We start from the raw sequence: 21,828 nt of genomic DNA, 5'->3' as shown, positions 1-21,828 counted from the left end.
CTTTTTCCTGGACTACAACCTCAGTTTGATGTTTAATCTAAGGTAAGGCCATTGCTAAATTTCAATAAAAATATTAGTATGTCTTTGTGGTGCCCCTAACTGAATAGAACTAAAATATCAAGAACTCACTTCTCTGAACTGGGTATTAATTAGGTGGACACTCTCTCCTCTCTTATCTTTCATCCTTTGCTTCATACCACATCTTTGCATTAGTCCTCAATGCAAAGTTGAGTGTTCACCCTAGGATACTAGGGGTGATTGCTTGTTACTTAGCCAACATTACCATCAAATGACTCCCTGTAGTTGTGGATTTCCCTTAAGTTTTCTATCATTCAAGCATCCTTAAGCTATGAACACTGTCATATAATATAAATGACATTGGGGTTTATCAGTGCAGCACTAACTTGCTTACACTGCATGGCTTGAGGATCTCACTAAAGGAAGCAACAGTTCATCAATAAAGATTTCTCCCCTATAGCTCTTGTCATTAAACCCTTCTTTTCACTCTTCTTGGCATCATAGTGATAATAAATTACAAAATAGTATACATATACCAAAAATATCCATCCAAAGTTCATAAAGCTTCGTTTTGTCTCTATTTTCCAATATGATAAAATGATATGCAGACAGGATATCACCAATTTATTCTCCTGCATAGAGACAGACTTTATATTTGGTCATAATGTTAAATGTTTTAGACTTCCCAACTTTTCTTTGTTTGCTAAATGAATAGCATTGAAGAAAAAAGTTAAAGTATTACCTTTTCTCTAAATTGCCTTTCCCTTCTTAATTAGTTGTTCAGACTGAATTAATTCCTTAACCTGAGGGAAACCTACAAACTTACCCTTCTGAGATTTTTCTGAAATAAATTGGAATAAGGCAGAAATATAGGTGTTCTTAAAAATGATTTAAATATATTCACATAGATGTATATGCACATATACACATTTTATTTAAAGTATTTACATATAAGCTTTTACTTCGTTTTTTTTTTTTCTTTAAGACTTTGAGGATCCAGGTGTTGTACCACATACTTGTAGTCTGCAGTCTCAGTGTCAGGGAGGCTGAAGAAAATAGTAAAGAGTTTGAGGCTAGCACCATGAACTCAAGGCCAGCTGGAACCACAAGTGCAGACTCTGTCTCAAAGCAGACAAAATAAAGCAAAACTATACATAAGCATATCTCTGCTCACTGTATATTTTAATTCTAATGCATTATTGTTGACTGAGGAGAATACTTTGCTTTAGAAGACACCAAAAGGATAGTTATCCCTGAAAACTCCTAAAAAGGAAACACATATGAACTAGATTTACTGAATGCAGTTTCTCTTACTGAAGATAAGTAAGATTGCCAAGTAACTGCATTTCCCTCTTGTATCTTGTTTTTCTATTATAGTCAGTAAATAAAATATTTCTTAAAGCAATGGATGTTTACTTCTCTTTTCCTGGTGGTTTTATGTCTCACAGTATTTTGGGGAGCTGATTCTTTTGGAACAAGCAATCAATGCTATACTGTGACAAGCACAGTTCTCAGTGCAATGATATTGTGGCAACATAATGGATTTCATTGCGATGATTTTAAATAAATTGCAAAGTTTTACCAAACTGTATTATTTCTAGAAGACTGAGTCTCTAACTGGATTTTGAGCACCTATCAACCCATCTTAGTATATCACACAAGTGTTCAAATTTTTCTAGCAACAAAACAATGAAATCAATGCCTTCCTGTATCCTATCCAGATAATTTGAATATGCTATGCTTAAAAGGTAATCACAAACACAGCACTGTAGAAACGGAAATGAGGACATTCCATGTGTAAGTCCAGTTCGACCCAGAAAAGAAGTGTCCTCCAGAGATCCCTTTCTTTTTAATATCTACTGCTGTCCTGAGACACTTCCTAATTGTTTCTTTAATTATCCTTCCATATCAAGCTTCACATCTTGTCTGATAAGGCTTTGTACACAACGGTGACTTCTCAGGTGAATAGTGACTTAATGATGGCTAATCTCCTTTTCTGTTTCAATCTATGCTTCCCCTATTGTATAGTCCATACCAGAAATGGCATGAAAAGTGACTCACGCTCACCTGCTTTCCCCTGTGCTCATTAAGTCATGCCTTGGCATTTGATGCAGTTTATGGTTCATAATTTTATATTGCTGTTATGTCAGGCTGTGTAAAGTTTCAATTATTCTATGTCAATGTTGTGAAGAAACCAATGATTTAAATACGGTGAAATAGGATATATAATCTTACCCAGATTGAAATTTGAGGGTTATTTTAAAAATAATTTTCTATGTGAAAGTGGGTTTCACATGAAACTGTGGAGTAAAGCCAACAGACAAAAGCATGAAAGAAATTTATCCATACCAAACAGTATATCAAATAACAATAATCTTCTTAAAAAGAGAAGTATTTTTAAAATTATTCATATTTCATAATCTAACCTAGGGAGTTGATGATCTTCAGTACAACTACAAACTTTCACAGAAATAGGAACAATTGAATCTGATGTGTCTAATTAATTTTTTTTCCAACAAATTGCTTTTGTTCTTCATTACTCTCCAATGGGAGGAAGATACTACATTTCATTACATCTTTTTTTTGTCTGCAAGAATAATAGAGCATGGTGGGTCACACCACCCTTGTCTGTGTTCTTTTCAGGACAATTGGCAACATTGTTGCAAAAATTATAAGCATAAGAAGAAATAATACACCATGGCTCACAAAAATGTTGTGCAATATTAAATAAAACATTTTACGAACTCACATTAAAATAATGCCAATGTTCTCTTACTCTTTGCTCTATGATCAATCAGTGTTTTCAGGTTTGTTGTTGTTGTTGTTGTTTGCTTATTTTATGTTGTGAGGCCTTTTAGTAACTACTGGTAGTGAAAAGAGTTACTGGATAACATATTGAAAATATGTAAACAAAATACAGTTTTTTACTTTTATACATATAATATCTAAAGGTGCATATATTTCAGACAAGAAAGATTTATTGAACAAATTATTTTAAACCTGAAAAAGCACAAAATACTTTTCAGTAATGTGTGTGTGTTCATATATGTTTGTGTGTGTGTGTGTGTGCATAAGAAAATTCTAGCAGTTATAATATATATAATATATTATAATTATATATAATATAATATATACACCTGCAGTTTGGTTTATTTAATAAAAAATGTTTTGTATCTTACTCATAGCCCAGTTTAATAAGGGTTAGAACGGTGCCTGGGCTTTCTATTACATAGTCATTCAGCAATGTCTATTCTTCCAAGCAAGAGCTTTTCTGTCTTTTAAAGACATGACACCCTCCAATACATACTGGTTTCTGATACACAAGAAATAGAAAGAGGATTGAGACCTGTCACAGAGCGTTGAGGGGTAGTGCCAAAGAAAATAGAGTCATTCCTGTCTACAGACCATTGGCTCGTATTCAGTCACTGGATGGCAGAGAAAGCTCAGGAGTGTGTGTTAATTTTCTGTCCTGGAAGCAAAGATAAGCAGGGCTGATAATGGGTCCTTGACCTTTCCAGGATTCCCAAACCTAATCAGTTCACCTGTCAAGTCTAAAAGACCACTGAAAGACTCTTAATGTAACTCTTTTTTTGGTGGGGGAGGAATGGTTTTATTTCATCTTACATATGCTATGCCATATTCCTTAATGTATCGCTTTACATCACATGGGACAAGGTTGAGATCTCTTACCTTCTTTAGAAGCATCCCAGAGGCTCTTGTGTTTTCATTCTAGCAAATGTCTCAATTTCTGCACTTTTGAGTTTTTGACCATACTTTGATTGGTAATGGTTCTATGCATGGGAGGTTGTACGGTGAATGGTTTCCACTTGCTAGATACCAGCAACACTCCCATTTTCTAACTCAGGTTAGAAATTAAGACAATTAAGACAACCCCAGATATCTCGAGATTTGACACGTCTCTAAGAGAAGGAAGACTCCTTTAAAAATTGCTGGTCTAAGAGTTGAATATGAAACTGCATTTTAAATTATTAAAGACAACATTATCAAAAAAAAGAAGGAAGGGAGGGAGGGAAGGAGGGGAGAAGGGGGGAGGGAAGAGGAGGGAGGGAAGAATGAAGGAGGGAAGGAAGGCTCACTACAATGAATCCAAAATACATGAAAAAGACAGTAACATTGTCAACAATCTGAATCAGGGGCAAACAGATTGAGTTCGTGACACAAGCCTAGAATTTACTATCTAATAAGTGGTAGTGGTAGAGAGAGTGTACCTATTCAGGAGATCAAAGGCCATGCTCTCTCTAACTTACAACAGTGCTGTATTCACTAAAGCAATGAAAAGCATTCCTATGATGTGGTCTACTGGACCACCCCTTTTACATTTTGCTTGCAATTTACCTTTCAAATGTCTTTAATAAAATGCTGACTAGAAGTGATATTGACATTAGAGTCACATGATTCTCATTTTCTATGTTTTTTAATCTTTTAAATACATCTTAAATCTTTGTTGTCCAATGTCATTATGATTCTTCAAGGCTACAAACTATTAAGTATGCATTGAGGTTTGCTTAATTGATTTTCAGAAGTCTAAAATTTCTCAACAAAATATCTTGATTCAATGTTCAATTGTCAAATTACTTTTTAACTGCTCATAGGGAGTGCATAAGTTTTAGAATCTCTTAATGTTGTAATTATTCATATTGATATCCATTAATTAATGTCATCATAATTGCTATTGTTTATACAGAGAATTTCATGCTTCATCAAAAATCAGTGTACATAACTTCTTTGGTAGAACATTGATGGCCATATGATATTATATAATCTTGTGAATTATATCCAATGAAAAATAGGCAAGACAGTAGCAGAAAAGCAATGCACTAATACTTATGTTATGGGAACTTTGATAAAGAATCACTTTAGCTTGAGAAAAGTATCTGCCATTTCAGTTGCTAGTAGTTGTTCATCTGATTATTTACAATATCACCAGTCTGTAAGTGGCTTAGAAGCTGTCCTTGACAAATTAAAAGAGAATAACCTTCTCAATGACACTTATAAGCACATGATTCAGTACTTCTTTCTAAACTTAAAATGTTCTTATCTGTAATTTTGACAACCTCAGGACAAAACAAATACCAGCTGAGATTTAAAAGGACATGTCTTTGCCTATGGTATAATGTGTTTGTATTTCTGCTGTTATTTGTCTTTATGTTTACTGACACCATTGTTCCTTCCATAGGGGGACGTAACGAAGTTGTTATTACTGAAAACAATAACAGCATAACTGAGCAAATAACTGATGTTGTGAAGCAACCGGCATTTATTGCTGGCATTGGTGGTGCCTGCTGGGTAATTTTGATGGGTTTTAGCATCTGGTTGTATTGGAGAAGAAAGAAGAGAAAGGGACTCAGCAATTATGCTGGTAAGAGACTATTTTCAGCTATAAAAACCTCTTATCTTTTGGAATGTAATGCGATGAGAGGAAGAAATGGAATGGAATAACAAATGGATGATTTGGGCTTGTTATAAAAACTCGCTCTGTAAAATGCAATTATAAGCAACATGCTTCAGTGCATTGCTCTTGACCATATCGTTTTATGACCACAGGCAATCTTTCTGCTTGTATCTCCACTGAAGCATAGCAAGAGTAGACACTGATAAAATGCTCAACTATTTTTCTCAACTAGTTCTTCAAAACCACACACGCAGTGCTTGCCTGCTATAAAGACATCTTCTGAGAAGTGTGTTTAGGCCAAAAAGTTATTAAAGTGCTCAGAAAAGAAGGAAAGCTTTGAAAAATCAGCTCTTAATATGTCACAATGCAGATTACACTGGGAAATGTCCCAGATGGGAAAAAAAAAAAGACAAACAAGCAAAAATCTCACCAGAATTAATAAAACCGATGAGGCATGAATGAAGTGATTTACTGTTCACTTAAATGAGTGCCTATTTCAGTGTGAACAAGCAGCATTTCCAGAAGGAGGGACAGAGGAGAGCAAAAGGAGAAGGAAAGAAGCAGAAATAGCTGCAGGAAAAGTGAAAGAGACCAGAGATGATCTGAAATTAGTGTCCTTGTAAAATGCAAGAGAGCATTCCAAGGGTGTCAGACGTTATACATTTTTAACCTCTGCAAAAGAGAAAGAAAGCTAGACGAGTTGGGGACTGAGACCACAAGGGAAAGAGAGATGAGTCTAGAAGTGGAGGAGAGACACTAAAATTATAGTCAGTGACTGACGGAATGACTTCAGTACTGAAGCTACATTCTATTACAATTAGAATTGCGGTTACTTTTAATTATTTTCTCTCACAGCAGTGAAAGGCTAGTAACTCCCAATAGCACATGCTTGGTAGAATTTTAAAGAGCAATTTTAATTTCATCCTATGAACACTTGAAATGTTTTGAGATATTGTGTTTAATCTTCTAATAACTAATAAATTCTCTGTCAAAATCAGTTATTAGAACATGTCTGCTCGAAATGGAAATTGAATACAGTGTCTTAACAGCAAAAAAAAAAAAAAAAAAAAAAAAAAAAGCACACAATGGCACCCACATGGCTGTTTTGCTTGTTATGTTACAACATTAAATATGGTAACTTGACTGTAGCGTTGTTCTTATGTCTGTAGCATATGAAATGCATAGTATGAATTACTAATTGGGTCTAGAAAAAGAAGCTTATCATATCCATTGACAAGAAGTTTCCCATTCTCACTTTACAGTGGTCAACGCTGTCTTCTTCCCATTCTTTGTCATCTAAGTGATAAATCACTGCACTGATTAGAGGTCCTTCCCAGAACAGGCTGGTTAGTAACAATGAGTGGGTGGCAAAGTCTTGAACTTCAACAGTATTTCAATGGCATTTTTGGAGCCCACTGCTCCCTACTTCACCCCTGCAGATATTGTCAATCAGCCAATTGATTTCATCAGTCCTTATTCCATATGTCTTCCCTTTGACATGCTAATACCAATCATATGAAACATAAGGCAAGCCCCGTTTAACTCAAGGACAATTTCAGGCTTATTACTTCAATTGACTTAGTGGTAATAATGGAAGACAAAGCACGGAAGTCACTTTAATGAAAAGTCCTAATAAATTCACTTGTGGAATGGTACCTTTGAAAGCTCCATCTTTCATTATTAACTCATGCCCGAGTAATACAATAGCTCTCACAGCCTGTAGTTTGCAATTTTGGTACAGTTGCGTCAGACAGACAGACATCTCTTCCTGTCTCTCACAGCAAGTCTTTGCAAAAACCTATGCACTTAACTTGAAAATATCTGGTGGTCGTGGAGCTTGACAAGGATTGTCCATTTGGTACTGTCATGACTCATTATGATTGATGTCCATGAGCTTGGAGAAGAACTGCTAACTCAGAATATGCTTTGCCCTTCAGATATTTGGAAGAAGGCCAAGCAAGAGAGAAGCCTTTCAAAACTCTAATACTTAATTGATAGATGGCTGACTCTGAGGATAGATGTCTTTTCTCCTTGTCACTTGCCTTCTCTCTGTGCTCTCCTAGGTGGGAAGCAGATGGAAATGTTGCCAAATCCCAGGGAAGTAGTCTTTTCTATCTGGGTTATGATAGTGTTTCTGTATTTTCTTTCCTTCTCACCTACCCTCTACCTTTGTGGATTTTTACATTTTTGTCTCTACAGAAGCTGGGGGATATGGGATGTTAATTAGGAATGAACAATAATGCACATGTTCTTAGAAGTTTATAGTTACAGTTTCTATGACTGGGCTGATGTCCCATTCTAAAAGCACAGAGTTAATGATGGACAATTTTTCTTGGAAGTATTTTAAAATAATTATAGAATAAATAGGTTCTCTTGATCTTTTTTATATTTTTTCATCAAAAATTCTCTTAGAAATTTGTTATTTTACCATGATAAATACAAGATAAAACAGAATTAAAGCAATGTAACTTCAATAACAAGATGATCTTTCTGAAGTTTCTATTGTTTCACCACTACGCAATGCTGAGGCTGATGCTGTAATCTTTCAGGGTTATGTTTTTCTAATCTCTAATAATTTGCTTACAATAAGAGTCATGAGCTTCAATAAGTCAAGTCAATTTAGAACCACTATTTAGATCATTATACAAAAATTTTAAAAATTCCAACTAAAATACAGTTAAAAGTTTGATGTAATCCCTCTATTAAGCATCATAGACTTTGAATAAAGCTAAATTGATAAGAAATAGGATTGTAGAGCAGTTTAAGTTTGACTGAAGCACTCTCCCTACACCTTTGTCCCAAGTCTATTCTTAGTGTCTAGAAGTAAGAAATAGGAAGATATTAATCAGTGGAGAGACAGAAGTCATTTGCAGGGTGAGACACTAAGTCCAACAGAATGCCTTCCATTCACACTATAGCAAAACACCCACTGTGTCTCTTTATATCTAAAATGAGACTTGTTTTTATTACAAAGACATTTGTTAAATTTGATAAGAGAAAAACCAAACAAAAAACAAAGCTCCGTTAGATGGTATTGATAATTTTCTCTGGGCACCAGCACAATTAACATGTTTACCAGAGTAAGCTAATGGACAAAACCTCCATTCTAGGAGCACATACCCAGAATCAAACACAAGTTAATGTGTTCAAATCGTCTTGGAGGAGAATCTGGCCTTAACATGTTTTGTTACTGTTCACAGCCAAAAGCAGGGGCAGAACTGATCCTCATTTTGTCAACTTGCTCTCCATATTTTCCTCATACTTAAATTCTCAGATACAAATGCACAGCAACAGTTTCACCCACGGCTCTCCCTGTAATGCAAACCCCAAGTGACAATTGCTGTTCCATAGATCCTTCTCTCTCCCACTCTGTATGGAGTGGCTTTTCCTGTCTGCAGAACAGGTAGCTGCATTTACCTTCATTTTTTCTGAGGAGAATGATTTCCTTGTCCTTTTGTGGTGGGGAGGGGCTCTGATTACAGGAAAAATTCACAACTGCAGGTGCCAGAAAGTGAGAGAGATTTGAAAAGAGATTTACAAAGAAAATATTTTTTTAATTTTATAATACAAAGTAACATATGGTCACAATTATAATAGTTTTCATAGCTAAAATGTGCACAATTAAATTTTGAAACAAATCTGTGTAGTTAAATTAGAATTAGATTTAAATGTATCATATATTATTTGTACATGGATAACTGGATAATGCTTCTCAATGTTACATATAATTTCAATATTAGTTTTTCAATTTTCTTCTTTCTAAATTTTTATTTATTTATATTAGTATATGGGTATTTATTGTCTGTATAGATGTCTGTGCTTCATATGTGTCATGGGCTCATGTGAAAGCCAAAGAGGGCCTGAGATTCCCTGTGACTGGAGTTACAGATAGTTGTGAGCTGCCAAGTAGGTACTAGGAATTGAATTAGTGATCTCTGGAAGAACGGTCAGTGCTCTTAACCATGGAGCCATCTCTCCAGCCCCTATTTTTTTTTTTAATTTGTAATTGTTAGAGTAATCAAATTTGATGAAAGTGAGCTTCTGTTTACTTTTAAAGGGGTGGTTATATTACATAACTATTATCTATAAGGATAATATTTTAGAAAGCTTGGCACACATCAATAATTTAACTTGATTGTGGACATTATGACATGGAAAATACTCCATGCATGGATTTTTAAAATGTTGGTGAAATCGAAATCATTTGACAGAGGTATGCAAAGGCAGTTCAGTGGTTGATGGAATTCTCCAAGTCTGATAATCTGGGCTTGGTTAATGCTTATTAAAGATGAATTAATACATTCATATTTCAGTAAGAGCTTATCAGAAAGGGAAGAAGGCTTGGCTGCAACATTAAAGTTTCCATTTGGAGTAGGAAAATGTGACCAACTAGAGATAGGCACTCTGGAAGCTTCTTTACTTCAAAAAGTCAATTTGCTTCATAGTTACATTTCTTCCCTCTGCCCCCCCCCCCCCCCCGTTCTAGCAGATATGACACAGGATTAATTCTGACAGGTGATATTAGATGCATAGAATTACTCTGTGTCTGGGACAAACTGGGAAAATCTCTTTCCCTCCTGACTTTCATGAAAAGCAAAATAAGTTCAAATATCTAATGCAATCCTACATTTTAGATGTTCATGTCTAAAGCTTCTATGGATTGCTCCCAGAAGTTCTTATGCTTAGATGCTAGAAGAAATTACTGATTCACAGTCAAGGTCCTTTCAATTTTATCTCTGATAAACACAAAGTCACTGGCCAGTGACATGGAGATCATCATGAATTCTCCTTCCTGATCCCAGGTTCTTTCCACATCAAGGCAAATGATTCTTTGAAATGAGAGGTGCCTCAAAACAGCTCTTGGCTGGCAAGGTCATTATTTTTCTGTGATTCTCTCTGAATGACTCCTAAAAATTCTATTGATAGATCAGACACAATTTCTGTTGTATAAATTCTAATTGTTCATAATTTGTCATTTGCTTTTATTCTGTGGTTCAGCTAGAGCTTGTACCAGCCTGATCTACACAATGAGGCAGGCTTCTCTGTCAACAGGATAAGTAATCAATATTGCCATGATAAGAGGGGTAGGTGTATATGTCTCCATCTCCTCTTCCTTTCTTCTTCATTCTTTCAACAGAAGGATTCAAAATTGAAAGAGTCTCATGTCTACCCAAATTTTGTGTGTGGAGGACATTTTATACATGTTACACAAGTAATTACATAATGTGCTGTGAATTTTTTTTCTAATTGCTAGACAAAGATAGAGGCACATGCCTTCATAAAATCTTTGGCAGCCTGCTGCCAATCTCGACCAGTTTTAGAAAGATTTGAATGATGACTGAGATACAAAGAGAAAATAAATATTTTCTGAACATACAATATGAATCCCTTAGAATGTCAAATCCCTTCATCCCTTAACCTTTGGTTCCCTATTAGAAAATATAGCTTACCATAGCATTCAAACACTGAATATTAGCTTTAATTAGTGGTATCTTTCTGTTTAGATTTTAAGTGGCATATCATAGTACTTTGTATTTTACTACAAATTTGCCATTGGCCAATTTTAGTGCCTGTGATTGAGCTATCTCTTTCTTTCTTACATTTATGATCTGGTAATAACAAAAAGTTTGTATGAGAAGAAAGAGCATCTGTTTTAAGAAGATTTAGCTTCACAATCATCCCTTAAGGATCACTTTTTGAAGTGTAGCGCATCAAACACTGCCCTTTTGAATACTTAGAATGTTGCAGCATTGTCTTAACTTTAGCACTTAGTGTTCTATTATAAATACATAGCTAGTAAGATTCATGAGATGAGAGGCTAGTAATCATCTGTACCATGTTCCCGTTTTCTGTCTGTGTGCTTGTGTGTGCTCACATGTGTTTGTTTGTGTTAGCCTTTTATCTAATACCCCCACAAATCACTGCTCATTTGTTTACATTGATTGTTACAGTTTAATTCATTTATGTTAAAAACCAGTTATCAAATGAGCACAGTATGGTAGAGCTGCACTACTGATACCAAATTTTAAGCCCTTAAGTGGAGCAATGATTAGTATCACCTTCTTTGAGTAGATGTCTGTAACTAGCTATGGGCAGATGTAAATGTTGTGTCAGGATTGTTTCATAGCACATTTGGGAGGCTATTGAAAAGTTGTCATGGCAGTATATGTGGGGTCCCTACACAACATTTCTGGGAGCCACATATTGGTCTTTAAGTGCTGTAGACCCTTGGAATTAACAACTTATTACCTAATGATGATGTCATAGAGAAAATTGTACTACTAGATAATGAAGAGACTGCTGTGCTGTATTAGGAAAATTGTCAAATTTCAAGAGATTTTAGCTTTGGTATTTGAAACAAACAAATGATGAATCATGAAAAATGTTCAAATTAATAGTTATCTGAACATTTGGAGAATATATTTTATTTAAAATGAGTTAATTCTTTAAACAATTTATTTATTTTCATATTTGTAACAAACAAATCATAGAACATTTAATTTGGTGTCATCTAAAGCAGAATATGGTGTTTATTTTAACCCTATCATTCCCTGTGATCACTTAAGCTGATCTGTAATGATTTGGGTCCAAACTGTAAGATCCTAATAATTCTGCATTCTGGAACTTTTAAATAGCAGATAATTTTTTCATAAAAATTGAGTGTGATAATGTAGTGACAAAATTTTATCCAAATAAACTTTCAGCTATGTATATATGCTACTCTACTATGTTTGCCTATTTATTTTTGTTGCAGAAATAGTAGGTAGTATTGAGTAAACTCAGCCTTAGATCCCTTTTGTCCTTAGGTATAAATCACCGGGAAGCTTAAATAAATTTTACCTAATAGATTTTTGGAAAGGCATGATGGATCTGAACTGATGTTTAAATTCTTTGGAAGGTCCATTGGTCTACTTTCATGTTTCTGGTTTGTGAAGTGGAAACAATAAATTGGAAAAGTAGAATTATACACTTGCTTTCTTTAATAAGCTCTGTAGTATTATAGAAAATTTGAGATGTTTACAATAACTGGAATCCATTCAGTATCAACTATTCACAAAGTATATTGTCATGAAAATAGTATTCCGCATTAATAGTAGTATATGCCTACTGTAATTGTAACCATCCAATGCATAATGCTTTTAAGTATGAGTGATCTTTGATGGTGAGAAGTGTATAACCAATACTTACTGTTGCTTTATTTGAAGCATATAACCATATGGAATAATGTTAGTTCTCTTCATTGTGTGTTTTTGTATTATTCCTTCAAATGAGACATTTTCTTGTTATGCATAAATGACTACATTTGATAATTCCACATTAATTCTATATCATCCTACTGGTAAGACTGCATATACATCACTTGTAACAGTTTTGACATTTACATACAAATGACTACTCTAATGGTTCATTTTGCTTGAAGAAACTTGAAGCAACTTATTTAATTCAGAGCAAGTGATGAGTTTGCACTGAACCAAGCCAGTACTTGTCACCACCTATATAATCCCATTAATTATCCTGTGTTGGAATTCCCAGTCTTCATCTCTAAACTGAGGCCCAATAGGTAGCTGTTATTAATTGTGATTAATACTGACTACTCTGTGTGTATGTCTTTCTTTTATTACAGTAACATTTCAAAGAGGAGATGGAGGACTAATGAGCAATGGGAGGTATGCTAAGGAGTTTCTTTTTATTATTATTTTTAATCAGTACTGGGGAAATTCTGTAGTGAGCAGCTATTATTGTAATAAATGATCACTTGTAAGTCTGAGAATTCTAGGAGGAATTGAATGGCTTACCACAAGGTTTAATGATCTATCTGTTGTGCACTTTAGAGGAATCAAGTCCAGATGTTTCATATCTCCCAGATGCCCCTGAAGAAATTAGTAGTAAATATCACAAGGAATGTGTTCATTTGTTAGCAGGATGTTTATTGCATTAATTAGACATTAGCAAATGAAGTTGCTGTTGTTTAAGACTCCTTATTGGCTCTCACTAAATTGCTGTGAGTGAACAATTACACATAATCGATCACAAAGTAAATGATTCATGGATGATGAATAGGCTGTAGATTGATAGGACTGGATTCCACAACTTTGGATACTCAATTGAAATTGATAAAAGCTGATAACAAACCCATATATCCTCATCTATTTTCCCTTTGCCAATATGGAGATTGTAATTAGGCTCTAGTAATAACTTCCAATCTCCCATTTAATCAATATTTTAGCAAAAAGAGATTAAGTCTAATGAGAGCTAGCAGATATACCAAGAAGCAATTGAATCTTCTTATTGCAGTTTCCATAGAAACACACATTTCTCTTAGGGATTGTACCAGAAGGGGTCTATCAAAAAAAAAAGTACAACAATTATAGGTGATCTATTTCTTTGTAAGTATGCTAATATTCTGAAAAGGAATCAAAATCCCATCTTTACATTAAATAATGGAACTCCTTATTAATGTGGTAGGAAAGAAGTTTTCTTCATAGGCTTTGGTAGATGTTGAGTCATATAACTGGATCTTTTACTACCTTAAACCCTTAACTAGCCCTTTTATTTTGCATTGTGAAAAACCTGGAAAAGTACTATTGGTAGAAAAGTATAAGAAATGTTCATTAATTTGTCTCAAGCTATATGCCTCCAATCAAGTCTTAGGGCTGTGTGAGGGTGACAGCCTAGAGAAAATAGATCCAGTTAGGGGGTACAAAAATGAGGATTGAATAATTTAGTTCTTTGGAAATGGCAGATATGGAGCAGCTACTCAGAGAAATTGTTCCCTTGAGATATGTCAACTTACCATAAAACTTGGTCTCATGATGCTGCTATGCTCCCTGTTTCCCACCAGTTTCAGGGTGGACAACTGATGTCATTTGCATATGGGCAGAATCCCAGGCAAACCCTTTTTGCTTCCACTGACAGGGAAGATCTATGTATTGCTCTAATGAACTACTAAAGTTCCTTTATTTCTTAAGAGCACTTGCAATTTAATTTGAAGTCAATTAAAATCTTGTATCTCCTTACCCTTTAGCGCATGTAAGGAAGATGTCAAATTCCCTCACTGAGCCCCACAGGCTAATCTCCATTTCATTTCTGTTTCAGTCGTCCAGGTCTTCTAAATGCTGGGGATCCCAATTATCCATGGCTTGCTGATTCATGGCCAGCCACGAGTTTGCCAGTAAACAACAGCAATAGTGGCCCAAATGAAATTGGAAATTTTGGGCGCGGAGGTAAGTTCTGTGTTTCAAAATAATATTATCTGTTATTTGGGTGTCTATTTTTAGTTTCGTATTCTGGAATTTTAATTTTAGTATTCTAAGCATTTTACATTTCTGTACTGTATGTAGATAATCAAATATGGGGTTACAAACACACGTGGGAAAACTAGAGGGAAGCTTGCAGATCACAGTTCTCTTCCTTGACTTTACAGGCCCCAGGGATCAAACTCAAGTCATCAAGCTTGGTGGAGGCCAGTACCCTCTGAGCCACCTTGATGACCTCAGAATTTTAAAATAAAACATTAAAAAATATCTCCTTTCAGGACTGGGTGGGTGACTCAGTGGGAAAAATGACGTAATGGTCTCTCAGAGGACCCAAGTTTGGTTACCAATATTCACTTTGCACAGCCACCTGTAACTTCAGCTCCAGGGGATCCACCATTCTCTTCTGGATGCCAAGGGCACCAGCACCCACATGTGCTTAAACACACATATATTCACAAAATTAAAAATTATTTTATAAAATATCTTCTTTTGTAATTAAGACAATAAAGACATACAGCAATAGTGCTATTCTTTGCTCACAATTTTAGTAGAAAACTTGCATTTCTATATCATTTGAAGCAAAATTAGGGTTTTAAGAAAATCATTAATAATTAAGATGAAAAATGTTGACTGAGCATTCAGATTTTCAAATATTATCACAAGAATACTAAAACTAGAAACTAGGAACTTCAGTGTTGCATTACATGTTTTAAACACTCTGTCCCAGTTAGTGTGATTTTTACCAAGTAACTCCTGTGTGGCTTGTAGTATGGGAATAATGAAGAGTATAAGTTTGATATAAAAAGAGATGGTCCTTACCATCATATAATATGCCTCTGAAGAGTAGTTAGTAGCTAAGTAAGTAAGACATGTTCAGAAAGAGACTTCTGAATTCTGTGGTTAATAACTGGTATTTCAAATGAAAGGTATAATCATGCTAAGTAGCTCCCGACACTTCCAAATTTGGATGCTACTATTATCTCTATGAGTTTTATGTTCTATTGTAAATATGTTCTACTGAAATAGCTGTTACTTTCCCCCAAACATGTCTTCTTTGAATAAAGGTATAAAAAAGGTAATTCTATAAGGAGAATTGAATGGAAGAACATCAAGGCGAAGGCTTTTACTACATCTCTTTGTTTAGTGTGAAAGATGTGTTAAGCATTTACTCTTTATGTGGCACAAAGCACAGAATATAACCACCATATAATAGGTGCCTGTAGGTTACAAATGACAATGGAATGGAAACTGTATGATTGACTGGTCAGCTCCCAGCTCTGTGTAAAGTAGCATAGGAAATGTTTGTGCTGAACACATCCAAATATCTTCTCCCTAGTCTGTCCTCTCCAATATTCCACAACCACTTTGTAAAAATAAATTTGGTTTCCAAAGCTCTCACCCAACCAGGATTAACTTTCTCTTTTACCTGTTTTTGTATCAGAATGCCACAGCATGCTATGTTCAATAAATACATACATAAATACTATCATGACTCTGTTAAGCAAGCTACATTAACTTCTCAGGCTTCATATTCCTGTTTAACCAAAATATATACATGCAGATTTGCAAAGGTTTTCTTTATGACCATCTTATTTTTGTGAATTAGAATGCTTCACAGATGCATATTGAGGTCAATACAAAGAGTTTGCAGGTTTTTCTATATTTCTTTTCAGTGTGTTAGATATTTTAAGCATTTACTATTTATGCAGGAAAAGGAGCACATGGCACTTTTCATACTTATTAGTATTTTATAAAGTTATAAAATAGGTAACAATGTTTATAGTTTAGAAATTTAAAAAAATAAATTTAATCAAGATGAGTAACTTGCAATCTGTATGGAGAAGCAGTTCAGGTCAATTTTTAATGCCTTAAAAGTTTCATCTACACTGTGCTCTTTTCTTCAAGTGGGTTTACATGTATGACTATATAACCATAGTATGTACAAGAATTACCACAGACACTAAGATTTTCCCATCCATAATGTGATGACAACACATTTGATATACAGATGAATGAGTAATTCAAATAATAAAGTGACCCACTAGCAAATAATTTGCCCTTTTGTTAAGACAAAAACAAAAATTTATTAGGCTATTTCATTAACAAGTGTTTTCTCTTTTCATGTCATTGGATTGTGGAATTATTGAAATGAAGACATAAATCTAAAAAAAAAAAACAAACCTTTTCCACAAGTAACTGAAGATGCAGTGAAGAAGAGAGTCATTCACACAAATAATGAAGCAAAATCTAAATAAATTCATAAATCTAAGTAGAACCAAGATGTTCTAAGCTGCACTGCAAATGCAAACTGTAGAGTAGTAGTCCTTTAATTCTTAAATTTCAAACACAATATTAACAAGAGCCATAAAGCTAAATTGTTAAGGAGTGGTTGTTGGGAATCAGGAGAAATGGAAAGTGGAATGTGCAAACTCACTCTGGTGATGCCCCTTCAGATAAAGTCTGTTGGGAACAAAGCTGTCACAGAGTTCCAAATGATTTCATAGTACTAGACTCTCTTCCACATACGAATATTAATGAATAATCTTCCAATGTTTCAAAAAATAGGATATGATTCTACTTAGTGTTGAAAGTGTGATAATGATCAAATACTATTTGAAGACAATATGTAGCTGCCAAAAACAATATAGATACAATTTCACTTGTAACTGAATATAACTTAACATAGCAGGGAGCAAGTGTGTGTCCAAAGTTAGAGTCAGTGTGGTAACAGCATATTGTTACATATGGTTATGTTTTTGGTTACTATTCCCACCAATTTAACCCTTTGGACTTCCCCCTAAAAACATTTCAAGAGTTTACAAATAAACTGTCCTATAATCTAAGTCTAAAACATTGGAGACATTTAGATTCAAGATATGGAAAACTAAGTCCATGTTGGTGAGAGATTCTACTTAACCAATGTTCATAAAGAATGACAGGGGAAAGAAAGCAGGGAAAAATTTGGAAAACTCATTGATGGGAATATTTTCACTAATATTATCAAACATGAAGATTTTTAAGAGTAAAAGGATACTAATATTTAAATTTTAATAAGTTTATAGTTAAAAACTAGAAGCATAAGAAAGTAGGGCAATTCTGTAATCTGAAAAAAAAATTACTTGCTTATGCAACCCAATGAAATGTTATAAGTTTGAATATAATCAATGATCACACTGATCTTCATTTGAGATATTTACTTCAGCAAAGTAAAATCTACTTCATTGTAAACAGATTGGAGGCCTTCTGGACTCAGAACCTTTCAAAACTGAAAAAATTTTGGTGTACAAAATTATAAATTTTCTGTTATGAAGACAAATTCTCTATTATTAGTTACAAAAGCAAAACTAATTCTGTGTCTTTATTTCAAGTACTGTTGAGAATTGTCAAGTCTAAGTTTTAAGGCAGCTGAAAATTTTTGTATAATGAACAAATCATGTAGCATGATGACTCCAAGTGCCAGGGTGCAGGGTTGGAGAGCACATGTTATGGGGGTATATAATCAGATTGATATTAATTCTAATTATCTAAACCCAGTGTTAGCAGAGTCAAGTCCTTTGGAAAAAAGAAAATATGCTCAGGAGAGAGATGACAGGTCTAAAAATAATGCATCATGTAAAGATTGTTCACGTCCCCCAATGATGAATGAGCTGATTGTTATTCATTGTTGCTCCTGCAGTTTAATTTTACTTTTGCTGTTGTACAGTGTGAAACTCTAATTCTTGGATTCTCAAAGCTGATAGCATAAATTACACCCACTGATCACCAAGATTGCTTTTTCCTGAGTTGAATCCTCTGAGTTGTGAAAATAACTTATATGTGGAGACTTTCCTTTGTTATCCACCAAACAGTAATGTTTCTTTCATTTATTCTCCATTTCCAATACTGTGAAATAAAGCAATAGAAACGGGAAATTAAAACGTTAGAAGAAGTATTAATTTCATAGTGAGGATAGTATTATTCTGGACCACTTTTAACTGTACCACTAATTTTTTTTTTTTTTTTGTCTTTTGCGCTAAAGTGGAAAGAGATGTTTTCATCTCTAGTTTGTATATTCCCTCTTAGAAACATTTCCATAAAATGCTAACAGTTTATTTGCTTGTAAAAGCAAGTGAACAACTGAGGGTGTTTCTCAGGAGTGGAACATCTCAAATTTCTAATTCATGCTCGAAGAAAACGGGGAAGAGATGTAGTAAGCAGTGAGATGTGAAGGATGTGAGTTGAGCCTGCCTGTCACTGGGGTTGATGGTCTGACGATGGTTGTATATCATCTCCCCTTCATTGGCTCATGAAGCCCATCTCTGCACAGTGCAGACGTGCAGTGTGACACATTTATATTTCATCTTCAGTCCTGATAGTTTGGGTTCCCGTGCATCATTCAATAGTTTCATCTCCCTATGTTCATTACAGACGTGCTGCCTCCAGTTCCTGGCCAAGGGGATAAAAGCGCAACAATGCTTTCAGATGGAGCCATTTATAGCAGCATTGACTTCACTACCAAAACTACTTACAACAGTTCCAGCCAAATAACACAGGCCACACCCTATGCCACGACCCAGATCCTGCATTCCAACAGCATCCATGAACTGGCAGTTGATCTTCCCGATCCACAGTGGAAAAGCTCAATTCAACAAAAGACAGACCTGATGGGATTTGGCTATTCACTACCTGATCAGAACAAGGGTAACAATGGTGAGTCAGTTTCATGTACCTTGAGAAATTAACTTCACATCATTTATGCATGAAATAGAAATTCGTATTTATTGTTCGATGTTCAATTTAGTGATCCATTACAAGGTTTACTATCTAAGCTAAAATATTCTCCTGGCATGTATGTATCCAGCACCTTAAATAATCACTACCACTGCCACCACTACTGCTGAATTCACCATCACACACCAACACCAACTGGTTTCATTCTTTTAGCATTTTTCAATAGAATAACCAGCAATCCATCTCTACTTCCATTAGGAAAGGATAGATAAAGCATTCTTCTTCTCTCCCACAACATCTGCTTCTGAGTTGCTAACTGCATGTTCTGCATGGGCTTGTGCTGTGAACTAATCACATGATGCCACTATGACCTCTGCCCTTTAACCCTTAGCCTTACTTTACATCCCTGACTACCGATTGGCTGAGGGATTGTCTAATAGAATGCCACACAACCAGTCACAGGATTTCAGCACCACCAGCTCTCACAACAGCTCAGAGAGGAGTGGCAGTCTCTCAGGTTGGTCTCATCACAGTAAGGAGAAATATTTGTTTGTCAAGAGCATATGACATGTGTTCCTAGCTACCATTGAAGAAATACTGAATCACAACCCAGTAGCAGGCATTTATCTATCAAATGATAGTCGTTGATCATAGTGAAGTTGTACTTTGGTTGTGGGAAGAGGAGGGATCGAATTGCTGTCACCCTTTTGTGAACTGTACAGTGATGTACTTGAGGCAAAATAGAGCCATCTTCATAAAGATGGCTCTTGAAGAACAGATGCATTTTGTCTGTCCTGAGTCCTATTTATGAGTCAAGAGTACTTTATAATGAAAAGGTTATACATGTTATTCAGTTCTAGGTCATTGATTCTAGAAAATACACATGATGGGAATAAAATTATTGTAGAGCCTTATACTAATGTTTGAGCAATGCAGCCTCATAAGAGGCTTTTTATCTGTCAAATAATGTGACTCTGTACTAAATATGAAATATTAACATGGAAAATTATTAACACTCAATCTAAAAGCTATGCATATAGTATTTTATGTGGCTTCTTGTTTTTATATTGTAAATTTGAGCATGTATTTGAAAGACATGGGCTGAACTAATTGTGATGCAGACAATCCAACACAGAGGTGGAAATACATTTTGTTATGGTAAAATGCATTTCTACCCTAACATGTCACAATGACCATTCTACCATGAGGCTACCATGTAGCAGGAAGACACTGCGGTAGACATGCATTACCTTGCAATTTTCTTCACATTGTAAGACTGTTTATTTTATCTATATATTTCTAATTGATCACTCTACCCAACTTGTTTTATTCTCTTCAGATCAATGATATGCCATTTACATGAAGTCTTTCAAATACACATAAATAGTAAAGGATTACAGAGTGTTGATGGTTCCCATGGACTTCAAGAGTTAACTTTCACCACCACTAGGATTACATTTATCAAATTGCTTTTCCTCAGGAGATAGAATCCTCTTAGACCGAAATGTTAATGCCCTCTTTTCCCTCCAAAATGAGTCATTGCTCTTCTTGCTTATTGGTAGGATTAGATATGTTATAGAATATGGAAAAAATTTAAACATCTGTTATGAATTTAAAGTGGCTGAATAATACAGGGGAACTTTAGGAATGACCTTATTTGTCATTTTTGCTGTCATTTCTGTATAATTAGTTCCACAATTGTTCTGTATAATTAAAAAGTAATTTTGCTGAAGATTCCTTTTTAGTTCATTAAAGATATGTAAATATCAAGATATGTATATAAAGAACACTGCATACCATAAGCCATGGGTCTATAGACATGCAAGCCAACAAATATTTGGTATGGATCAATTGTCACCAGATTTGAAAAGTCATTTCGTAAGTAATTCTAAGCAGTAGTTCTTGCTGCATTGTTAAGCCCTATAATATCCCATTTGACATGAATGTACAGATCTAGGAGTTATGATAAATACTTCATCTACATTTGAATATAAAATTACTTAAATTAGAGGTAGAGAGCATTTTCAGTAGGTGTGATTCAAATTTTGATTATCCCTTTTTTAGTTTACTGTTCAGTTGAAACTCAGATGGAGTTCAATTTTTCTGTTCTGCTTCATAAGAGTGTTTCCTAAGGTTCAGATTTAAGACTAAACTGCCCTATGACTATCTGATCCTATCATGTTTTAGCATTTGTAAATGATCTGTTCACAATGATGTTAATATATTTTTAAAAATCACAAAGATTAAGAAACTTTTATTTCTCACTTATTTGAGTGAATGAATTTCATTCTTTAAAATATTTTACAATGTATCCCTTTTAGAAGTTCTAAAATTTCTGTCAAGTCTTATTATTAAAAATGTAAAACTGAGACATTTTATAAAAAAGTAACAGAAATAATAATCATATATGTATAATATTTATATGAAAAT

General features: G+C 34.6%; 1 protein-coding gene across 20 annotated transcripts in view; it reads left to right on the top strand.

Moving 5' to 3' along the window:
* Robo2 (roundabout guidance receptor 2) overlaps nt 1-21,828 on the top strand; it is a 1,547,722-nt gene that overhangs the window by 1,487,511 nt on the left and 38,383 nt on the right. For 12 of the 20 annotated variants that reach the window (XM_036203250.1, XM_036203243.1, XM_036203252.1 and 9 more), the window contains 5 exons: nt 5,216-5,398; nt 13,056-13,098; nt 14,528-14,655; nt 19,096-19,377; nt 19,790-19,915. In XM_036203250.1, the coding sequence (XP_036059143.1) occupies nt 5,216-5,398; nt 13,056-13,098; nt 14,528-14,655; nt 19,096-19,377; nt 19,790-19,915 (762 nt within the window). The remainder of the gene's footprint in view (nt 1-5,215; nt 5,399-13,055; nt 13,099-14,527; nt 14,656-19,095; nt 19,378-19,789; nt 19,916-21,828) is intronic. The other 8 variants (XM_036203256.1, XM_036203245.1, XM_036203260.1 and 5 more) reach the window with 1 other exon arrangement.

This window comes from Onychomys torridus, chromosome 12, assembly GCF_903995425.1.
Source record: "Onychomys torridus chromosome 12, mOncTor1.1, whole genome shotgun sequence".
NCBI lineage: Eukaryota > Metazoa > Chordata > Mammalia > Rodentia > Cricetidae > Onychomys > Onychomys torridus.
The sequence above is the reverse complement of the archived record's forward strand: the minus strand, read 5'-3'. Positions and strand labels throughout refer to the sequence as shown.